Consider the following 16936-nt stretch of genomic DNA (forward strand, 5'->3'; position numbering starts at 1 on the left):
AAATTACAATTAAAACACAAAGTACTTGTGCTGTAACTCCAGCATATGCGCTCAACTAAGAAAACCAAGCACAAAGCCGAAGTATTATCTAACTATCTAACTGAATATACCAGCTTATGCTAAGGACAATAAATAACTCCGTATATAAAAAACAGCTACCTACATGTGAACTAGCTCTTAAGAAAACTCTTCATATAGTCTTTTCGCTGACTGGTTAGCACGCAACAAAAAGCTTTTCACTGTACTTCAGATAGTTAGTTGAACAATGCCAGGGGTCTAAAGAAGAATCTCGACCCAAAACTTCATCATCATCATCATCATCATCATATATATACAGCCGGAAACAGGCCTTTTCGGCCCTCCAAGTCCGTGCCGCCCAGTGATCCCAGTACATTAACATTATCCTATAATCCTATAATCCTATATATCATATCATATCATATCATCATATCATATATCTACAGCCGGAAACAGGCCTTTTCGGCCCTCCAAGTCCGTGCCGCCCAGTGATCCCCGTAATATTATAATCCTATAATCACTTATCCATGTTCTCCAGAGATGCTTCCTGACCTGTTGAGTTACTCCAGCACAATGTGTCCTTTTGTGTATTAACCGGCATCTGCAGTTCCTTATTCCTTTTCCCCATTTCTCCTGAATAACAAGCTCAGATTCAGAAGCTTAGAAAACTGTGCCTAAAACCGATTTTCTGTCAACAGACTCACGGAGCTGTACAACTCCGAGACAGGCCATTCGGCCCACCTTGTCCAGGCTGACCAAATTAGAGTATTGGGCTAACATTTGCCTGCATTTGGCCCCCAGCCCTCGAAACCTTTCCTATCCATATATCAGTCCAAATGTCTATTAAATGTTATAATTGAATCCAGGGATGGTGTTTGAGGCAGATACCAGGTGGCATTTAAGAGACCCAGCAGTATGAATATTGGTTTCTCTAACTTCAGGTAACCCCAGCATTCCCTCTCTCTCCATCCCTCCCCCACCCAAGTCGCATCATGTTCAACACTGGTAACGTGGGCCAAAGGATCTTTTCTTATCCCCTACTGTTCCCTTCTGTTCTGTTCTGAATCCTTTTCGATAGCATCCTCTGGCAGCTTATTCCAGATGCGGAATACCCTCTGAGTGAACAAGTTGCCCCTGAGGTTCATCTTAAATCTCTCCCCTCTCACCTTAAGCCTGTCTCCTCTAGTTTTAGAATCCTCTACCTGGGAAAAAGACTGTGAGCGTTCACTTCATCCATGCCCCTCATGATCTTGGACACGTCAATAAGGTCACCCCTCAAGCCTTCATAAATCTATTTAAGTTAAAGGATTAGAAATGAGCTATGATCCTGCCTTTCCGAATCAACATTCCCACAGATTGTATGATAACTGATTGTCACACGAGAACAGGATGCAGTTTGACTGTGGCGTCAGTCACTTAAAACATAGAACATAGAACAGTACAGCACAGAAACAGGCCCTTCGGCCCAGTGTCTGTGCAAAACATGATACCACGTTAAACTAATCTTATCTGCCTGCATGTGATCCATATCCCTCCACTCCTTGCATATCCATCAGCCCACTTAAAAGTCTGGTAAATGCCACTATCATATCTGCCTCCACCATCACCCCTGGCAGCGTGTTCAAGGCCCCCACCACTCTGTAAAATAAAGCTTCCCAGCACATCTCCTCTGAACTATCCCCCTCTCACCTTAAAGCTAAGTCCTCTCATCTTTGACATTTCCACTCTGGGAAAAAGGTTCTGGCTGTCTACCCTATCTATGCTTCTCATAATTTTATATCATGCTGTCAAGTCTCCCCACAACCTCCAGCCTTCCAGAGAAAACAACCCAAGTCTGTGCAACCTCTTCCTGTATTGATACCCTCTAATCCAGGCAGCGTTCTGATAGACTTCCTCTGCTCCCTTTCAAAAGCCCCCCATTCCTTCCTGTAATTGCATGGCTGGTACAGCATGCAATATTCTGTATGTGGCCGAACCAAAGTCCTGTAAATCTGCAAGTTGGTTTCCTGACTCTTCTACTCAATGCCCTGACCTATGAAAGCAAGTATACAGTAGGCCTACGTTACCACTCTAGAAACTTGTGTTGTCAATGTTGATAGTGATGTTGAAGCAAAGCTGTATTTAAACCTCATTATATAGGTTTTCATTCGTTCTGAGGCACCAGGATATGATCAAAATAGGTCATCAGGTTTTACACGTTAACTTCCTGGTGTCCAGATTCCTCTCACCCTTCTGATAAAGGGTCTTTGACCTGAAAGGTACTGTTAGTCCTCCTACCGATGTTGTCTGACTTACTGTGTTGCCATCATTTTCTGTTCTTGATAAGAGGATTTTCAATAATATGCGCATGTGATAGAACAATTTTATCCCCACCGTGCTTAAGTGGTGGACACTGCCCAGTCCATCATGGATACTGACTTCCGCACCATCAAAGGTCCATCACAGGACTGACCTCCCCACCGTCGAAGGGATCTACAGGAGGCGCTGCCTCAAAAAGGCAGCCAGCATCATCAAAGACCCACACCACCCTGGCCACGCTCTCATCTCGCTGCTACCATCGGGAAGAAGGTACAGGAGCCTGAAAACCGTGACCTCCAGGTTCAAGAACAGCTTCTTCCCAGCAACCATCAGGCTCTTGAACACTGCACAACACTAACCTCAGCAACTATGATCTTCCATAGACTGTGTCTTTGGTTGCACTAAACAGACCTGTTAAGCTACAGTTTTGTTCTGTTGCTGGTACATATGACAATGAAACCTTCTTGACAAATAGTTGTGGGATTGTTACACTGGCATCACCTGCATGTTTAGTTTAAAGATACAGCGTGGCAACAGGCTGGAGGGTATATGGAATGAGCTGCCAGAGGAGGTAGTTGAGGCAGGTACAAAAACAACATTGAGAAGACAGTTGGACAGGTACATGGGTAGGAAAGGTTTAGAGGGATATGGGCCCATATGCAGGCGGGTGGAACGAGTGTAGGTGGAGCATGTTGGTTGGCATGGACAAGTTTGGCTGATGGGCCTGTTTCCATGCTGTGTCACTCTGTGACTCTAAAACACACTGTGGGATTACATCAGGCCGGATTTAGTCAGAGAGAAGCATGGTTGATCCATGGTGAGATTCTATCAGATCAACAATGCTATGCCAGGCAACAAACATTCTGGGTCAGATTTTAAGGGCAAAACCCGTCTCTGAGGAATGATGTGCTGGCGTTGGAGACGGTCAAGAGGAGGTTTGGGAGAATGATCCCGAGGATGATTTAGTTAATGGATGATGAGCGTTTGTTGGCACTGGGCCTGTACTCGCTGGAGTTTAGAAGGATGAGGGGGGACAGAATTGAAACTTACCGAATAGTGAAAGGCCTGGATGGAGTGGATGTGGAGAGGATGTTTCCACTGGTGGGAGAGTCTAGGACCAGAGGGCACAGCATCAGAATAAAAGGACGTGCCTTTCGAAAGGAGATGGGGAATTTCTTCAGTCAGAGGGTGGTGAATCTGTGGAATTCATTGCCACAGGGCAGCTATGGGAGCCAAGTCATTGTGTATTTTTAAGACGGAGGTAGATTCTTGAATAGTATGGGTGCCTGGGGTTATGGGGAGAAGGCAGGAAAATGGCGTTAGGAGGGAGAGATGGATCAGCCATGATTGATTTGATGAAGTAGACTTGATGCGTCGAATGGCCTAATTCTGCTCCTATCACATGACATGACCTTAATGGGGTTGAGAGGGAAAGATAGATCAGCCATGACCGAATGACAGAGTAGACTTGATAGGCCGCATGGCCTAATTCTGCTCCCATCACTTATGAACTTAAGAACCCACTGATTATCAGATTGGACATTCTGGCTCATGACTACGATTAAATAGACAACTGCAAGAAAGCAAACGTTAAAAACCAGACGTGAGGAAACATTCTTTTAATGAATAATTGTTTCTGGAAGAAAAATACAAAAGAAAGCACCAAGGTCAACATCTTTTCCATAAAATACAAAAGAAAGTACCGAGGTCAGCACCTTTTCCATAAAATGTAGGCACCATGAAAGGTTTCCTAAAAAACGTATCAAGGCAGTATTCAAGCTGCAAAGTGCAGGAATAAAGAACAAGTCTTTCATTGATACAAAAACCTTTAGAGTAAAAGTCTGGAAAAAATATTAGTACAACTCAACTTGTAAAAGTTAAAGCAGCCTGAATCTGTGCATGTGAGCTGCAAAGCTTTGCCTTAATACAAAATGCATGTTAAAAATAACCCAAAGATTCATTAGAAGAAGCAGTGACACTAACCTTTAACCTTAACTTTATCAGGGTATCAGCTACAATCCATTAACCAGCTTCCCCCACAATTAAGCCCAACTTCAAAAATGAAAACAAATAAAAAAGATAAACTAACTTTCAACCTTTTAAGCAAATTGATATGTTCTCGTGCAGATTCCTGCTGTGTTTATGCCTTTTCTACCACTGATCAAAATGGAAGATATATTTTTTCCCCCAGTTAGGTCATGTTTTTAACTACAGAAGAAAAGAAACTGCTATTATTTGGAGTAAGTGGTCTAAATCAATCACTGTTTAGTAGAATACTCATTTTACATTTTATAATATCCCTGATTTAATTTACAAATTATATCAATCTAAAACAGACGGGTAAATCACTGCAAAAACAAGTAGGGATTGGGAGTTTTGTGTTATTATATTTTTTGGTTACACGACATTCATGGGAACTGATAGGAATGTCGAGACATGTGCAAAATGACATGTTAATCATCTGAAATAGTTTTAGGCCAGCCTTGACCTTAACTTAAAGTCTTTTGTTGGATGTTCAGGTGACCAAAACGCCTCGTCTTCAAGCACGAACAGGTTTCCTTTTACGTTGTATCCGTTTTCTTGCGTGCCGTGACCTCCTCAGCCCAGCTGGATGTGGAAATCACACAAATGTTTAGTTTAGTTTAGTTTTGTCACATGTGCCAAGGTACTGTGAAAGTCTTTTGTTTGTTGCATGCGATCAGTCAACGGAAAATGTTACGTGATTACAATCAAGCAGTCCGCAGTGTACAGAGACATGATAAACGTAATAGAGTTTAGTGCAAGATAAAGTCTAGTAAAGTCCAATTAAAGATAGTCCAAGGGTCTCCAATGAGGTGGGTGGGAAGTCTGGACCGCTCTCTTGGTGTTGATGAGATCCTTCAGTTGCCTGATAATAGCTGGGACAGCAGAATCCCGAAATCCCATCAGGTTTAAGTTTAGGTTTATTATTGTCATGAGTACCGAGGTACAGTGAAAAGCTTTGTTTTACATGCTATCCAAACAGATCAGATTAAGCCACACATAAATGTAATCAAGTCAACCTCAAGTACGATAGGTAGAGCAAAGGGGAAGATACAGAGTGCAGAATATAGTTCTCAGCATTGTAGCGCATCAATTCCAGAGACTAAAGTTCAATGTCCACAAAGGGGTAGAGGTGAATCGGACAGTACCCTAACTTATGGAAGGACCATTCAGAAGTCTGACAACAGAGGGGAAGATGCTGTTACTGAGTCTGGTTGTGTGCGCTTTCAAGCTTCTAGGTTAAAAGAATGGGCACAATTACAACTTTCAAAAGACATTTGAACGGATGGATGATAGGGTTTGCATGGATATCGGCTCAATGCAGGCAAATGGAACTAGCCCAGTATGCCAACTTGATCGGCATGGCCAAAGTGGGCCCAAGGGCCTGTCTGTACTGTACATCTCTACGAATCTAAAAGATGGAGAGGTTGAACAGTCTAGGACTTTATTCCTTGAGTGCAGGAGGATGAGAGGTGATATTGTAGCGGTGTATGAAATCATGAGGGGAATAGAAAGGGTGAATGCACAGAGTATTTTATCCAGGGGAGAGGAATCAAGAACCAGAGGGCATAGGCTTAAGATGAAAGGGGAAAGGTTTATTAAGAACGAGGTATACATGTTTCATACAGAGGGTGTTGGTTATATGGAATGAGCTGCCAGAGAAGGTAGTTGAGCACTATAACAACATTTATATAGCAAAATTTATAGGGTGCTTGTGTGTATGCAGTTAATACATTCTCCCCGTAAGTTTTCTCCGCGATCTTCGGTTTTGTCTCACACTCCAAAGTCATACACGTTTGGTTAATTGGCTTGGTTTAAATGCATAAATGTAATATTGTCCTCAGTGAGTGCAGGGTAGTGTTAATGTGTAGGGATCCCTGGTCGGTGCGGACTCGGTGGGCTGAGGGGCCCATTTCCACCCTGTAACTCTAAACTAAACTAAACTAAATTTGAAAGACATTTGGATTGGAAAGTTTCAGAGGGATATGGGCCAAACGTGGGCAAATGGAACTAGCTTAGCATCTTGGTCGGCCTGGACGTGTTGGGCTGAAGGGCCGGTTTCCGTGCTGGATGACTCCATTGAGATCAGGAACTAAGGAAGTAATTTATCCTTATTTCTATGGATATATAACTGTAATTCTTTCCTCCCCAGGGATGCTGGGGAAGGAAATGAACATTCCTTAATGTAGGAGTAAGTAAATGCCTGGGGTATTCAGGGAGTGGTGGAGACTGAATTAAAGTGACTGCACTCCAGTAAATAATAGCGGCAGCTTGAGTTGTCACAGATTACCTATCGACAGATGCAAAGGAGAAATGATTTACAGGTAGAAACACATGTAAATTCTGACCCAACAACTGATACTTGTGCAGGTACCTGGGATATAGTAATTGGGAAACACCGCTCTCGTGTTACAGGCACATTAGTGCTGGAATGGGCATCTGGTGTGAAGCACATGCACACAAGGCCCTCATGAAGAGGGCCGTTAACAACATTGAAGGCAGCAGAGAAGGAGACATGTGGAGTCATTGCGTGAAGCAGTGTTAGGCTAGACGCCGTAATCAAACATGCGACGGAAAATAGGGTACAAGCACAGTCAGTGCCGATCCTTAAAGGGTCTGTGACTTTAGACTGCTTCAGCTTTAGGTTTATTATTGTCACGCGTGCCGAGGTACAGTGAAAAATCCCACCCCGGCCATTCCTTCTCCCCATTCCTGTTGGGCAGAAATTACAGAAGCTTGAAAGCGCGCACCACCAGACTCAGGAACAGCTTCATCCCCTCTGTTATCAGGCTTCTGAATCGTTCTTCCATCATCTAGGGTGGTGTCCGATTCACCTCCACCCCATTGCACACATTGGACTTTGTCTCTGAAACTGATGCGCTACAATGCTGAGAACTATATTCTACACTCTGTATCTTCCCCTTTGCTCGACCCATTGTCGACGCATTTGGCTTGATTATATTTACGAATAGTATTACCTGATCTGATTGGATAGCATGCAAAACAAAGCTATTCATTGGAAAGACACAAAGTGCTGGAGTAACTCAGCGGGTCAGGCAGCATCTCTGGGGATCATGTTTCGGTGACGTTTCAGGTCAGGATCCCTGTTCTGAAGAAGTCTGAGAAAGGGTCCCCACCCGAAACATCACCGATCCATGTTTTCCAGAGATGCTGCCTGGCCCGCTGAGTTACCCCAGCACTTTGTGACTTTTTTGGTAAACCACCATCTGTTCTCTATCTCGCTCTCTCTCTCTTTCTCTCCCTCTCTCGTTGACACGTACAAGATCAAGTGGGGCATGGATAAAGTGAACGCTCACAGTCTTTTCTCCAGGGTAGAGGGTTCTAAACCTAGAGGGCACAGGCTTAAGATGAAAGGGGAGACATTTAAGTGGGATCTCAGGGGGTAACTTTTTCACTCAGTGGGTACTCCATATTTGGAATGAGCTGCCAGAGGAAGTGAAAGAAATGGATACAACTGTGACTTTTAAAAGAAATTTGAACAGATAAATGGAAAGGAAGGGTTTTGTTTAATCTGGGCCAAACACAGGCAAAAGGGACTAGCCCAGTGTGCCAACTTGGTCAGCATGGTAAGGTGGTCCGAAGGGCCTATTTCTGTGCTACATTGGTCAATGACTTGGCATAGCAGTAGAGTTACTGCCTCACAGCACCAGAGACGTGGGTTCCATCCGGACTATGGGTACTGTGTGTATGTAGTTTGCACGTCCCCCCTGTGACCATGTGGGTTTCCACCGGGTGCTTCAGTTTCCTTCCACATCCCAAATACATCAGGTTTGTAGGTTAATTGGCTTCTGTAAATTGTCCCTAGAGTGTAGGATAGAACTAGTGCATGGGGGGATTGTCGGCGTGGATTCGGTGGGCCAAAGGGACTGTTTTCACACTTCATTGCTAGTTCATAAGTTCATAAGTTATAGGAGCAGAATTAGGCCATTTGGCCCATCGAGTGTATTCGGCCATTCAATCATGGCTGATCTATCTTTCCCACTCAACTCCATTCTCCTGCCTTCCCCCATAACACCTGACACCTGTACTAATCAAGAATCTGCCAATCTGTGCCTTAAAAATATTCATTGACTTGGCCTCCACAACCGTCTGTAGCAATGAATTCCACAGTTTCACCACCCTCTGACTAAAGAAATTCCTCCTCATCTCCATTCTAAAGGTACCTCCTTTTATTCTGAGGCACTGACTCTGGTCCGAGACACTCCCACTAGTGAAAACATCCTCCCCAAATCCACTCCATCCAGGCCTTTCACGATTCTCTAAACTCTGACTCCGTGACCCTTCAGGATGCCATTCGTATTAATTCATTTTCTGCAAAAATGTAAAAACTGCTGCAATTCTTTGACGTAACGACTCCAGCCAAAGTGTTGTCAGTGAAGCATTAGGCACTGTGTTAGACATTGTTAAACATGACTGGTGGCAGGTAACAGCATTCCCACCATCCTTATAATAAATAATCAAGTTTAACCCACCTGATATTCTGCTGTTAAAATGAGCAATCCTTCTCGGAGTTTCTTTAAGAAAATACATTTAATTCCAAGTAAGTGGATGGAAATGAAAATATATGGACTACTCATTGATGATTAGTGGATGGGCAAGTTTTCTGTGTCTGATCTGAATTTTCTTTGATTTGGGTAAGTCTAAAAAGGTTAAGGCTGCAAATGCATTACTTTATATATTTATTCTCTTTATGCATTCATTAGACTGACCATAGACACAAAAAGCTGGAGCAACTCAGCGGGGCAGGCAGCATCTCTGGAGAGAAGAAATGGGTGATGTTTTGGTTCGAGACCCTTCTTCCGTCTGAAGAAGGGTCTCAAACTGAAAGGTCACCCATTCCTTCTCTCCAGAGATGCTGCCTGCACTGCTGAGTTACTCCAACATTTTGTGCCTATCTTCGATTTGAACCAGCATCTGCAGTTCCTTCACACACATTAGACCGACCAAACTGTGTGGAAGCTTTAAGTGTCATTTCTAAATTAGGTCAGTGTTATTAGCAGTTTGCCTGAAGGTTTTCGCAAACTGCAACATTGGAATGGGGGCGTGGTGGGGATACTTATTTGTTAACCAGAATGTGATGGTCACTGGCTGGCAGAACGACCCTCGATCGGGCAGTGGAACTGATAAGAAGGAAGGCACTGATTCCGAGGGTGGAGGGTGTCGGCAACGCAAGAACAAAGGGCCGACACGTGGATCCAGGGTCTGGCCTTCCACGCTCCCGAGGTCGGCCCTGGTTCAAGAAGGCTGAAGGGGGTTGGGCGAGGAGAGGGACGACGGTTCAGGGGATAATCCAGACAGCTGCAATGGGCATTTATGACCAGCGGTAGCAGAGACTTGTGGAAATGGCAGCAAAACCTGGCGACTCTTGCCCGCGGACTCAGTGGGCTGTTTCCATGCATTAAGCACTTAATCTGGGATTGTGTTTACGCATAACAATAATTCACTGAACTGTACGCATACAAAAAGAATTTCACTGTAACGTAATACATAATAAAGAGATAATGAAGAACCATTGAACCATGAGTTTTGTCAGATATATTAGATTGTAGAAAATGTTAATAAGTAGGATGTAAGATGTAGGTTTTCATCAGATATGTACGAGTATCTCTACATTCACTCTAAATAGCCAACACTGTTAACACTAATGGTTTTCACAATCTTCCATGCTGTTAGTCCGATATCAAACTTGGAGTGCATCTCCAGTACCAGTTGTAACATTGCTTGAGTTGTAGATCCCCTGCAACGTGTCAAGCAGCATATCTCCTGGCCTCAGCCAGGTATGTTTGATTGTCAGTCACCATTAGAAAACACGCTTGGCAGTCAACCAAAAAACATTCCCATGCACTATAAATTAAATGAAGGAAAGAAGATATTCTTCCCAAAGATCAAAGGATTGATACAGAAAGAACAGTGGAACATATAACGAACCCCGTCCTCGGAACGGTTAGTGAAAGTTGAACAATTTCCAGGCTAGATTTTGACATTCGACATCCAAGAACTTGGCAAGCAATCGCAATAGTCTTTGAGGATTTTTTCCTTCAAATGCTGTTTCTTGGTTTTGAATGTCCAGGCAGCAAACATAAAAGGCTATGTTAACTCTACAGGTAGGAAGGCAAACAGGGAGGGACACAGGCGATTAGTGGGCTGAGGTTGGAGATCCTACATTTCCATGCGTTGGGTTGCAAGGATAGGGCCACCAACTCACTAACCTCCTTGAAGGAGTTTTTGAATCTCCACTTCATCAAGCATATTGGGATCACCCTCTATGGTCCTGGAGAACTTGGAGTACTGGGTTCCTGACAAGATACATGTCAATGATGAACCTCCAACATTCTCACTGCTTGTACCACCGGGAACCACACACATATTACACTCAAACAGCATTACTTTCACTGTTACATCAACACGTTCAGTTTCAGATCAATGTCTTGACTTAAGCACCAGGCAGAAGGGTTTGAGAACATTGCATGCAATGTTTACATGATGGTATCTCAGGATAATTTCTCAGTAATGGGTTAGGTGGAGCAAAGAGAATAATTTTAACATGCCAAGATCTTCTTGCAGTGCTTATTTAAACATCAATCTAGGAACTGAGGGAAGCAGACCAAGTTCTTAAAATGCTATGGTTATATGAAGAGAGAGTGAGATGTAGATCTTATGGATAACGGAATCAAGGGATATGGGGAGAAAGCAGGAACGGGGTACTGACTTTAGATGATCAGCCATGATCATATTGAATGGCTGGCTTGAAGGGCCGAATGGCCTACTCCTGCACCTATTTTCTATCTTTCTATGTTTCTACTAAAGAAGCTGGTTTAAATGTGTTTCCTCAATTCATTTCAGGCTCGATCAAAATGACTTGGAATCATAATTACTCTTGGAACAGAAAGGGATTTATCCATCATTCTGGATCAAATTAAGTAAGAATAGAAAGGCCGATTATTATCTGAATGGTGTCAAGTTAGGAAGAGGGGATGTTCAACGAGATCTGGGTGTCCTAGTGCATCAGTCACTGAAAGGAAGCATGCAGGTACAGCAGGCAGTGAAGAAAGCCAATGGAATGTTGGCCTTCATAACAAGAGGAGTTGAGTATAGGAGCAAAGAGGTCCTTCTACAGTTGTACCGGGCCCTGGTGAGACCGCACCTGGAGTACTGTGTGCAGTTTTGGTCTCCAAATTTGAGGAAGGATATTCTTGCTATTGAGGGCGTGCAGCGTAGGTTCACCAGGTTAATTCTCGGAATGGCGGGACTGTCGTATGTTGAAAGGCTGGAACAATTAGGCTTGTATACACTGGAATTTAGAAGGATGAGGGGGGATCTTATTGAAACATATAAGATAATTAGGGGATTGGACACATTAGAGGCAGGAAACATGTTCCCAATGTTGGGGGAGTCCAGAACAAGGGGCCACAGTTTAAGAATAAGGGGTAGTCCATTTAGAACGGAGATGAGGAAGAACTTTTTTAGTCAGAGAGTGGTGAAGGTGTGGAATTCTCTGCCTCAGAAGGCAGTGGAGGCCAGTTCGTTGGATGCTTTCAAGCTGGATAGAGCTCTTAAGGATAGCGGAGTGAGGGGGTATGGGGAGAAGGCAGGAACGGGGTACTGATTGAGAGTGATCAGCCATGATCGCATTAAATGGCGGTGCTGGCTCGAAGGGCTGAATGGCCTCCTCCTGCACCTATTGTCTATTGTCTATTGTCTAAATTCAACATTGAAACCTCTTCAGCTAATTTCAAATTCTACTTTACGAGAGGCGCACTCTATTTTGTTCATAGGGGCATGAGACAATACTGTTCTTCAGTATAATGTGCCATATCCCTGCAATTTTAATAACACTGCATCCAAGCACAAAGTGAGTGATGTATGTTAGCAGATCTCCAAGGTGTCTTCTACTGTCCACAGCACAGAATATTCACAAGGACATAACCACTTCCCCACTTATTTAGCTAGAGTTAGTGGATTTTCATCTTTGCTAGTTGAAAATAAAGTGTGCAAAACACAAAGGTCACTTTTTTTTGGATCACAGGCTAGGACTTTAGTCTTTTGAGTGCAGGAGGCTGAGGGGTGATCTTAGGGCAACTTTTTCCACACAGAGGGTGGTGTATACATGGAACAAGAGGCTGAGGGGTAGTCTTATAGAGTTGTATAAGATCATGAGGGGAATAGATTGGATAAACGCAGTCTTTTACCGGGGTAGGGGAATCATGAATCAGAGGACATGGGTTTAAGTTGAGGGGGGCGAAGATTTAATAGGGGCAATTTTTTTACTCAGAGAGTGGTGGGCATATGGAACGAGCTGCCAGAGGAGGTTATTGAGGCAGGTAATATAAAAACATTTAAAAGCCACTTGGGCGGGCACATGGATGGGAACGATTTAGAGGGATTTGGGCCAAAAGTGGGCAAATGGGACAGTTCAGATTGACCGTCTTGGATGGTATGGGTAAGTTGCACCAAAGGGCCTGTTTCCATGCTGTATGACTGTATCACAAAGTGCTGGAGGAACTCAGCGGGTCAGGCAGCATCTGTGGAGGAAATGACAAAGGCTGGAGGTGCAATGAATTGTTTTCCCTGGAGCATCGGGGGCTGAGGGGAGACCTGACAGACGTATATAAAATTGTGAGTGGCATAGACAGGGTAGATAGTCAGAACCTTTTTCCTAAGGTGGAGATGTCAAAGGCAAGTGGGCAGAGCTTTATGGTGAGAGGGCTAAAGGTTAATGTAGATGTGCGGGGCAGGTTTTTACACAGAGGATGGTGAATGTCTGGAATGCGCTGCATGGAGGCAGATACAGCTGTGAGGTTAAAAAGGCTTTATATAGGTACGTGGATATTGCAGGGAATGGAGGGGTAAGTATCACGCACAGACAAAGGAGATTCGTTAGATTTGGCATCATATTCGGCACGGACATTGTGGGCTGAAGGGGCAGTTCCTATGCTGTGTTGTTCTATATAAATAGAACCACTTTGCCCAGAAAATGTTTAAAAAGATGGAACCATTCTCTATCTAAAATGTCAAAAGAAATAAACCTTTCATTGTAACCTTAAGAAAGGTTAATCTTAAAAATCTTTGTCTTAAAAAAATTGCCAGTCAGATGCTGCCATGTGTCAGTCTGATTTTCAACAGATGAGAAAGCTTTTTCATCAATGCAAAATATCTAAGCTGCTTTGGGTGGAGTGTATTGGTGGTGGGGAGGTAGAGGAAGGAATTTCTTAAATGAAACCCATTACGCCATCTGAGGAAGGATCCTGACCCGAAATGTCACCTATCCATGTTCTCCAGAGATGCTGCCAGACCCGCTGAGTTACTCCAGCACTCTGTGAAATGTCACCTATCCATGTTCTCCAGAGATGCTGCCAGACCCTCTGAGTTACTCCAGCATTTTGTGGTGTTCTATTTAGGCAGTCAAGGCTAGGCTTTACCGTTAAACATAAAATCACAAGATTTATTAAGGTATTCTTTCAGTAAATTACAGACCTCCTTCGATCAGTTTAGCAAGGTCGTCAGCCTCAACATCGGCCTCAATCCTTCCTGAGGTACCGCCGAGTGACAGGGCAGAGACAGAAAGAAACAATCGTATTACATCAGGCAATATTGCTGGTCAGGGGGCCTGAAGATGTTTGCATGGCCCCCTACCCAAGATCAGCTGGAAAGTCTCAGCTCTGCCGACTCTATCAGCGAGTCACCTCACAACATGCAACAGATGTCAATAGTTTGTTAAACCTCATTAGACACTGCCCGGCACTGACCTCCTCGAAAGGACCTACAATAGATGCTGCCTGAAGAAGACAGCCATCATCACGACACGGTGGCGCAGCGGTAGTGTTGCTGCCTTACAGCGAATGCAGCGCCAGAGACTCAGGTTCGATCCTGACTACGGGCGCCGTCTGTACGGAGTTTGTACGTTCTCCCCGTGACCTGCGTGGGTTTTCTCCGAGTTCTTCGGTTTCCTCCCACACTCCAAAGACGTACAGGTATGTAGGTTAATTGGCTGGGCAAATGTAAAAATTGTCCCTTGTGGGTGTAGGATAGCGTTAATGTGCGGGGATCGTTGGGCGGCGCGGACCAGGTGCGCCGAAGGGCCTGTTTCTGCGCTGTATCTCTAAATCTAATAAAAAATCATCAAAGACCCACACCACCCTGGCCACGCTCTCATCTCGCTGCTACCATCGGGATGAAGGTACATGAGCTTGAAAACCGTGACCCCCAGGGTCAAGAACAGCTTCATCCCAGCAACCTTCAGGCTCTTGAACACTGCACAACACTAACCTCAGCAACTATGATCTACTGTGGGGCATCTAATGTTGATCTTTTGTTAAACTAAGGATTTTGTGGGGTTTTTTTAGTACCAGTAATAACTAGTATTGCAGTCGTAATAAATGTATTGAATTTGCATTTATTATATATTTATCTATGTGCACTGTATTTACAGGCCTGTTGAGACACTGTAAGTAGTTTTGTTTAGTTTAGCTTTGTTTTGTAGAGGTACAGGGCAGAAACAGTCACTTCGGCCCACCGAGTCCACACTGATCACCAATCCCAATACACGAGCACTATCCTACACACTAGGGACAATTTAGAATTTACAATTCTTACCGCAGCCAATTAACCTACAAACCTGTCTCTTTGGAATGTAGGAGGAAACCGGAGCACCCGGAGAAAACCCACGGGGTCACAGGGAGAACATACAAACTCAGTACAGACAGCGCCTGTAGTCAGGATCGATCCTGGGTCTCTGGAGCTGGAAGGCTGCAACTACCGCTGCGTTACTGTACCGCCCAGCAAGTAAGACGTTTGTTGTTCAATTGCCGGTACATATGACAATTAAACACTCTTGACAAATAGTTGTGGGACTGTCTCTTTACACTGGCATCACCTGGATGTTTAATTTAGAGATACAGCATGGCAACAGGCTGGTGGGTATATGGAATGAGCTGGCAGAGGAGGTAGTTGAGGCAGGTGCAATAACAACATTGAGAAGACAGTTGAATCTTGATGTTTCAACTGCGCCGATTAATCTGTGGCCTCTATCACCCTAGCCAGCAGCAGAATACCATTACTGTAAGTATTCTCCCAAGAAGCACACCATCCTGCCTTTCATTGTGATGGAATGAACATACAGGGACCTCAATGGTACCTGGGCTGCACGAAGGCTGGCTCTGTCATGGGGGCGGAGTTGGATTTATGGGAGGTGGTCTTGGAGGGGAGGATGCTCCTCAAACTGTGGAGCATCTTGGACAATACAGCTCACCCCCTCCATGACACACTGGTCAACCTGAGGAGCACCTTCAGCAACAGACTGGTCCCACCAAGATGCAGGACTGAACGCCATAGGAGATCCTTCTTCCCTGTGGCTATCAAACTGTACAACTCCTGTCCCTTCTGCCGTGGGCTAGATGTAGACTGAATCCCCCCCCCCCTCCCTCAATCTTTGCACATCCCCAATACTTTCCACTCATCACGTTTCATGTATTTTGTGTTTTTATGACTGTTGGCAGATCAATTTCGCTGCTGGGATAAATAACGTTCGTATCGTATCATATATACTGCAGCGATACAAAAAAAGGGCTCAAACAATTTACTCATTAGTATTAAACATCAGCCTTCCCAGAGCAACCATTAAATAATTATTTTTTAAAGATAAATAATCACCGACTCACCGCTATGTGTGATCCTTCCTCTGATTACATTTATTTCCGGTTTAGTTGTCACAATTCTCGTAAATTCTCTGACCTCAGTTTCTGGGAAGCAAAGATATTCGAGGCGTTATTTAACCAAATCCACCTCTTCGCGTTCAAGTCATGCAAAAATTAAAAAAACACATCTTCAAAACAACAAGCAAAGGAGTTTGTTTGACTGAAATTGGAAGGCACTTGAATGACATGGCTTTTGTATATTTCACGTCCCACCGTTTTATAAACAGACACTACCCCATTTCAAATGGAATGTTTGCTTCTGTAGGTAGTTCCTGTCTTCAGTCAGTAGTAATCCTGGGGTACATTGAAGCTAAAATGTTTAAGGTAAGAGAGGCAAAGTTTAAAGGAGATGTGCGGGACAGGTTTTACGACACAGAGGTTGGTGGGTGATGGGAACGTGCGCTGCCGGGGGTGGTGATGGAGGCAGATACGATAGTGGTGTTTTAGAGGCTTTTAGATAGGCACGTGGATATGTTGGGAATAGAGGGATATGGATCACAATGCAGGCTGAGGAGATTAGTTTAACTTGGCATCTGGTGCAGCACAGACATTGTGGGCTGACAGGCCTGTTCCTGTGCTGTACTGTTCTATGTTCTATGTAAATATGTAAAACAGGACTGGATTTCTTTATTCCGAGGCCAAATTACATAAATGGAACTGGTTTCAGTTTAAAGATCAGCTGCAATCTTATGCTTAACAGGGGCAGATTCTACATAAGTTCAAATAACAACAGGTCTCAAACACAACGATCTAAGTTCAAGGTAATTAATTTTTAAGTTGGAAAGGGTGCAGAAGAGATTCACCAGGATGTTACCTGGGCTTGCGAGCTTGAGTTACAGGGAGAGGTTGGATAGGCTGGGACTTTTTGCTTTGGAGCATGGGAG

General features: G+C 44.0%; 1 protein-coding gene across 7 annotated transcripts in view; it reads right to left on the minus strand.

Moving 5' to 3' along the window:
• Nucleotides 1-3956: 3956 nt before the first annotated feature.
• Nucleotides 3957-16936, minus strand: part of LOC144595601 (periostin-like) — an 83696-nt gene continuing 70716 nt past the window's right edge. For 2 of the 7 annotated variants that reach the window (XM_078403168.1, XM_078403175.1), the window contains 5 exons: nt 16017-16097; nt 13834-13887; nt 10569-10655; nt 8832-8873; nt 3957-4923 (listed from right to left, as the gene is read on the minus strand). In XM_078403168.1, the coding sequence (XP_078259294.1) occupies nt 4856-4923; nt 8832-8873; nt 10569-10655; nt 13834-13887; nt 16017-16097 (332 nt within the window). In that variant the 3' untranslated portion in view covers nt 3957-4855. The remainder of the gene's footprint in view (nt 4924-8831; nt 8874-10568; nt 10656-13833; nt 13888-16016; nt 16098-16936) is intronic. The other 5 variants (XM_078403169.1, XM_078403170.1, XM_078403172.1 and 2 more) reach the window with 5 other exon arrangements.

Source organism: Rhinoraja longicauda, chromosome 7, assembly GCF_053455715.1.
Source record: "Rhinoraja longicauda isolate Sanriku21f chromosome 7, sRhiLon1.1, whole genome shotgun sequence".
NCBI classification, from domain to species: Eukaryota; Metazoa; Chordata; class Chondrichthyes; order Rajiformes; family Arhynchobatidae; genus Rhinoraja; species Rhinoraja longicauda.